The sequence below is a fragment of the Vicia villosa genome, unplaced genomic scaffold, assembly GCF_029867415.1.
Source record: "Vicia villosa cultivar HV-30 ecotype Madison, WI unplaced genomic scaffold, Vvil1.0 ctg.001801F_1_1, whole genome shotgun sequence".
NCBI lineage: Eukaryota > Viridiplantae > Streptophyta > Magnoliopsida > Fabales > Fabaceae > Vicia > Vicia villosa.
Genome location: NW_026705734.1, coordinates 22,022 through 27,941, shown reverse-complemented (window position 1 = coordinate 27,941; position 5,920 = coordinate 22,022). Strand labels below are relative to the sequence as shown.

The following is a 5,920-nucleotide window of genomic DNA, read 5'->3' as shown; positions in this document are numbered from 1 at the left end:
AAGCATCCTTTCAAATAATATTTGGATGCAAAGCATATGATCCAATCTGTTTATCCAAATATTATTGCTAAATATGATAGCAGAAGTCCAGTCTATGTATGAATAACACCCATGATAGGAAGAGATATTATTTATCCTTAACAAAAGAAAAGTTAAAATGAAAATTTCAGTGTAAGATATTGATGGTAGTTAAATGACAAAATTTCAAGTTTGATGAAATTTGCTGGTATGAGTTCTTTATTTAAAGGATCTAAAAAAGTCAACTAGATTCAAAGCCAGTTAATTGCTTTCAAATGAAACTTACCCATGAGAAGTGACAATCATAAAACATATTGGTATTGTCTGCCAAATGCAAATTCAGAGGACTGAGTCTCAACAGTCTAGGAGCACCTATCTTGTTTTCCATTCGACCACCAAATCCAGTCTTTGTCTTCCCATCTTTATCAGTAAAAAATGTACAAACAACACCAAGTAAGTATCGAGAGTGATAGGAAATGGGGAGGACACATTAGTGTGGATACATCCTTGGAGTGATAATGTTGTTGGTGGTATTCTATAGGTGGTATGTTATAAATTATAGTGTTGCAGAATTCTGCAGAGGAAAACTGGTTTTTGACACTTTTTGCACTATACTTCCACTGGTGGAAGATATGCTTTAAAACTACACAGGACACTTTTCTCACTATACTTCCACTGGTGGAAGATATGCTTTAAAACTGCTATTTTATTGAATTCACCACCAACTGCTATATATTTTTAGCTTTACAAAGCCTCTCTATAGGCTTGAATCAAAACTGACATAGAAGACAATAAGATGATAATTAAGATGAGGACTCTTTGGTTCTCTCAATCTTAATGATACAATTCTAACATAAAGACAATAATTATAATGTGATGGTTAGACTTCTTTCATAATGCTTACTAATAGTGGTGGTTACAACACATTAATTTTAACACTCCCCCTTAATGTGTTGCTCTTTAACTCCCATTGCTTCTCTAAGTTGCTGAAATCTTCCTCTTGGTAGTGCTTTAGTAAAAATGTCTGCAAGCTGCTCTTCTGAATTGCAGAACACTAATTGCACATCACCATCTTCGATCACACTTCGAATGAAGTGGTGCTTTATATTAATATTGTTAGAACAAGATTTGTTCTGATCAATATTCTTGGTTTTGATGATAACAATGTATATGAATTTTGTATGAGATAATGTGGTACTCTAATACTGTGCAATTTCCATTTCAGGAATTATATAATGAGTATGCACGAAATCAGCGCAAGAAGCACTGACTCAGAAGGTTCAGCATGCAACATCAGAACATGGTCTGGCAAGACATCAGAAGATGGTCAAGCAGAAGCAGAACATGGTCTATGGAAGCATCAGAAGAACGTGATATCAGAAGCAGAAGCACTGAAGTTCTCATGGTATCACGCTCAGAAGCACTTCAAGGTTAGAAGACAAGAAGATGCTCTGCACCAAGCTGTATTGACTCTGAAGATTCAAACGTTGTATCTACAAAAGATCAATCAGAATCAAGTACAAGATGGCAGGCTACGCTGACTGACAAAAGGAACGTTAGAAGCTATTAAAGGCAACGTCAGTAGACACAGCGAAAGCAAGGCTCGAGGTAGTTGACAAAAGAGTGAAACATTAAATGCAATGCTGTACGGAATACACAAAGCATTAAATGCTCCCAACGGTCATCTTCTCAAACGCCTATAAAATGAAGTTCTGATGAGAAGCAAGGTTACGAACTTTGAAAAGAACACTTGCGCAAACTTACAGAAACACTGCCAAATTCAAAAGCTCTCGTAACTTCATCTTCAACCTCACTTATTGCTGTTGTAATATCTTAGTGAGATTAAGCTTAAACTTTAAGAGAAATATCACAGTTGTGATTATAGCTTTTCAGAAGCATTGTAATACTCTTAGAATTTGTTTACATTAATTTGTAAAGGACTAGAGTGATCAGGTAGATCAGAATACTCTAGAAAAGTCTTAGAGGGTATCTAAGCAGGTTGTTCCTAGAGTGATCAGGTTGTGATCAGAATACTCTAGAAGACTTAGAAGTTGTCTAAGTGGAAAACCATTATAATCTTGTGTGATTAGTGGATTAAATCCTCAGTTGAGGTAAATCACCTTGTCAAGGGTGGACTGGAGTAGTTTAGTTAACAACGAACCAGGATAAAAATTATTGTGCAAGTTGTTTTTATCTTACAAGTTTTGAAATTAAACTTATTCAACCCCCCCCCCCCCTTTCTAAGTGTTTTTCTACCCTTCAAATATGTCTTGTTCGACTGTGAAAAACAGGATTCTTCACCATGGCCATTGCTGATTTATCGTCACAGTGAAGCAATAGACTTTCTTCTTGCTTTTCTCCAATATCTTCAAGTATTCTTCTCAACCACAATGATTGTTGTGTAGCCAAATCAGCTGCCAAATATTCTGCTTCAGCTGAAGATTACGCTACAGTGTCTTGTTTCTTCGAACACCAAGAAATTACTCCTGAACCCAGGCTGAACACATAACCAGAAGTGCTTTTCATGTCATCAACACTTCCAGCCCAATCACTGTCACAATAGCCATTAATTTCGAGTTTAAAACTCTTTTCAAACCTAATTCCACGCTCCATTGTCCCCATGACATACCTTAGAACTCTTTTTCTACTCCAAGGTGTAAATGACTTGGTTTACTCATGAACCTTGAGAGTAAACTAGCAGCAAACATTAAATCGGGTCGTGTAGCTGTTAGATAAAACAAGCTTCCAACCAAACTTCTATACATGCTTGCATATACTAATCTTCCACCATCTTCCTTCTTTAATTTTTCATTCATCACTAAAGGAATGTCAACAAGTTTGCAGTCTTTCATGCCAAACTTTTTCAAAATATTTTCAGCATATCTCCTTTGACAAATAAAAACTCCATATTCATCTTGGTAAACTTCAATACCAAGAAAATGATGCAGCAAGCCAAAATCACTAATCTCATATTTTTTCATCATTTTTATTTTAAAATTTTCAACCATTTCCTTGTTGTTACCCGTATACACCAAATCATCAACATAAAGGGCAACAAGAAGGATATCATCTTTACCTTGATGCTTCACATACAAGGTATGCTCACTCTGACTTCTTTGAAATCCTTGTTGAATGAAGTAGCTGTCAATTTCACTATACCACGCTCTAGGGGCTTGTTTCAACCCATAGAGAGCTTTCTTCAACTTGTAAACCTTTTCTTCTTGTCCTTTAGTCACAAAGCCTTGAGGTTGCTGCACATATACCTCTTCTTTTGATAGAGTAACTTAAGACTTTCGTAATTTAAATGCCCAAGTCTCCTGTGCCATAAACACGAGTCATTCTCTTCTCTGGCCATCATGCTTACATTTTTCTCATAGTTGAAAGATAGTGGAAAGCTCCTGTTGCTAGTCATCTTCACAACGGCAACACTTCTTCTTTCTGAGTCAAAAATTCTGCACTCTCTATTATCAAAGTTTAGAGAATAGCCGTGCTCCAGAAGTTGTCCAATGCTAAGCAAATTTTTGTCTAATTCTGACACATAAAGCGTGTCATGCATGACTTTGCTTCCTTGCTTTGTGGTGACTCCAATGCTTCCTTTCCCTTTCACTTCGACATGTTGTCCATTGCCCAATTTAACTTTTGAGCCAAATGAAGAATCAATGTTTATAAATGCTTCCTTCTGTCTGGTCATATACCAAACATTTTTACCTTCTTCATGCAATGCTTTTTGACAAGCAAAAAACAAATTTCCTTCATCAGATTCTCCTTATGCGTACGAAGCATGTTGCTGATTTGCAAGACGACAATCCTTTTGAAGGTGCCCGAATCTCTTGCAATTGTGGCATTGCGGTTCGCCTTTGTTCCAACAGTCCTTCTTGTCATGAGTGCCGCTGCTACAAATTTTGCACCATTTGTTTGATGCTTCATTCCATCTTCCGCCATTTTCGCCTCTTCCAGATCTGCCACGTTGGTTTCGACCTCTGCCTCTGCCTCTTCCAAATTTGCCACCTCTAGAAGACTCACCTCTAGTTTGTATTTGGGGCTTATTTTCACCATTGTTGGGCTGAATGTTGAGTTTAGATTGAAAGGCACTTTCAATTGTTTTTCAGAATGTCGTAACATCCTTTGCTCGTAGGATCTCAAAGACCCCATCAACCCTTGAACAGTCAAGGTTGATAGATCCTTGGTTTCTTCTATCACACCAACCATTGGGTCAAATCTTGCTGTCAAACTAATCAAAATTTTGTCAACAATTCTGCGATCTTCTATCGTATCACCATGCGACTTCATCTGATTCACCAGCTCAGAGAGTCTGTTGAAGTACTCATTCAGGCTCTCGTTCTCCTCCATCCTTTCATTTTCATAATCTCTCTTAAGAGATTGAAGCTTGACCGTTCGCACCTTTGAGTCTCCTTCGAACTCTTGTTGTAGGATACTCCAGGCTTCTTTCGATGTTTTAGCTCTCATAATCCTTAGGAAAATGGATAGAGAGACTCCTCTTTGAATCATTCCGAGAACTCCAGCATCTGTGATCTTCTTCTTCTTCTTCAACTCTTCAAGCCGTTGGCTTGATTCTTCAGCTTTTTCTTTTGATTTTTCAGCCTCCGTTGGTGCCGGTTCTTCATATCCGTTTTTGACATACTCTAGAACATCCAAAGATGTGAACAGAGTCTCCATTTTAACAACCCAAAAATCATAGTTCTCTCCTTCAAATAGTGGAACTTTAACATTGCTGTAAGTTGCGGAAGGGTTGTTTGTAAAAGCCATAACTTTTGTTGTTTTTGTTGGGGCTGCAAGGATCTGCAGCTCTGATACCACTCTGTTGATGGTATTCTAGAGGTGGTATGTTATAAATTACAGTGTTACAGAATTTTGCAGAGGAAAACTGGTTTTTGACACTTTTTGCACTATACTTCCACTGTGGAAGATATGCTTTAAAAATACACATGACACTTTTCTCACTATACTTCCACTAGTGGAAGATATGCTTTAAAGCTGCTATTTTATTGAATTCACCACCAACTGCTATATATTTTCTTAGCATTACAAAGCCTCTATATAGGCTTGAATCAAAACTAACATAAAAAACAATAAGATGATAATTAAGATGAGGACTCTTTGGTTCTCTCAATCTTAATGATACAATTATAACATCAAAAAAATCATTATAATGTGACGGTTACACTTCTTTCATAATGCTTACTAATAGTGGTGGTTACAACCCATTAATTTTAACAAATGTTCCTCTTAAAGGTAGGTTTCCGAGTCTGTATGCGATATGTCAAGATAAAAACATAAGAGGAAAGGACTTGGCTATAGGTAGAGGTGAATGGAACTTCAATTGGAATAGGAACTTGTCCCGAGAAGAGTTTGCGTTTGAGGAGGAACTGAAGGGAAAAATGCAAAGGATTGTTATGAATTATGAGAAAGTGGATACTTGGATGTGGGATTCAGGGGTTTATAGTGTTAAAGAGGCGTATAAGGTAATTATGGAGAATTCGATCGACTTTGAAAGGCTGGAACTCGCAGGAGTTTGGAAAAAATTTGTCCCTTTAAAAGCAGCAATTCGTGTGGCGGTTATTCCAAAACAAAATTCCATCCAAGGATAACCTTCACAAGAGAGGAGTGTTGAACGGCTCTCAAACGGAATGTTCATTTGGATGCAGGACTATAGAAAATATTTCCCACATTTTATTAGTGTGATTTAAATCTGAAGGGATGGATAGCGATCATCCTATGGTTAAACATCTCTACTGCGCTACACAATTCAATTATCCCAAACTTTCAACAATTCAGCGGGATGTGCGGAGCAGGCAGAATCAAGACTGAAAAATTCAATTTATTTGGTACGCGTGTATCTGGTTAATTTGGAAAGGGCCAGAAAAAGAGATATCGGCTGAGC

At 37.3% G+C, this 5,920-nt stretch overlaps 1 protein-coding gene across 1 annotated transcript; it reads right to left on the bottom strand.

Moving 5' to 3' along the window:
- Nucleotides 1–2,460: 2,460 nt before the first annotated feature.
- Nucleotides 2,461–3,709, bottom strand: LOC131636669 (uncharacterized). Its single transcript, XM_058907281.1, has 4 exons — nt 3,383–3,709; nt 3,095–3,269; nt 2,701–2,836; nt 2,461–2,569 (listed from the first exon to the last, which is right to left on the bottom strand). The coding sequence occupies exons 1-4, from the start codon at nt 3,707–3,709 to the stop codon at nt 2,461–2,463; spliced, it is 747 nt and encodes a 248-aa protein (XP_058763264.1).
- Between the last annotated feature and the right edge of the window lie 2,211 nt (nt 3,710–5,920).

Coding starts and splice junctions, on each gene's coding strand:
- LOC131636669 (XM_058907281.1), bottom strand. CDS start 3,709: ATGACCAGACAGAAGGAAGCATTTATAAACATTGATTCTTCATTTGGC. Junction 3,270..3,382: donor CTTTCAACTATGAGAAAAAT/GTAAGCATGATG, acceptor GTATATGTGCAG/CAACCTCAAGGCTTTGTGAC. Junction 2,570..2,700: donor GCTGCTAGTTTACTCTCAAG/GTTCATGAGTAA, acceptor CTATTGTGACAG/TGATTGGGCTGGAAGTGTTG.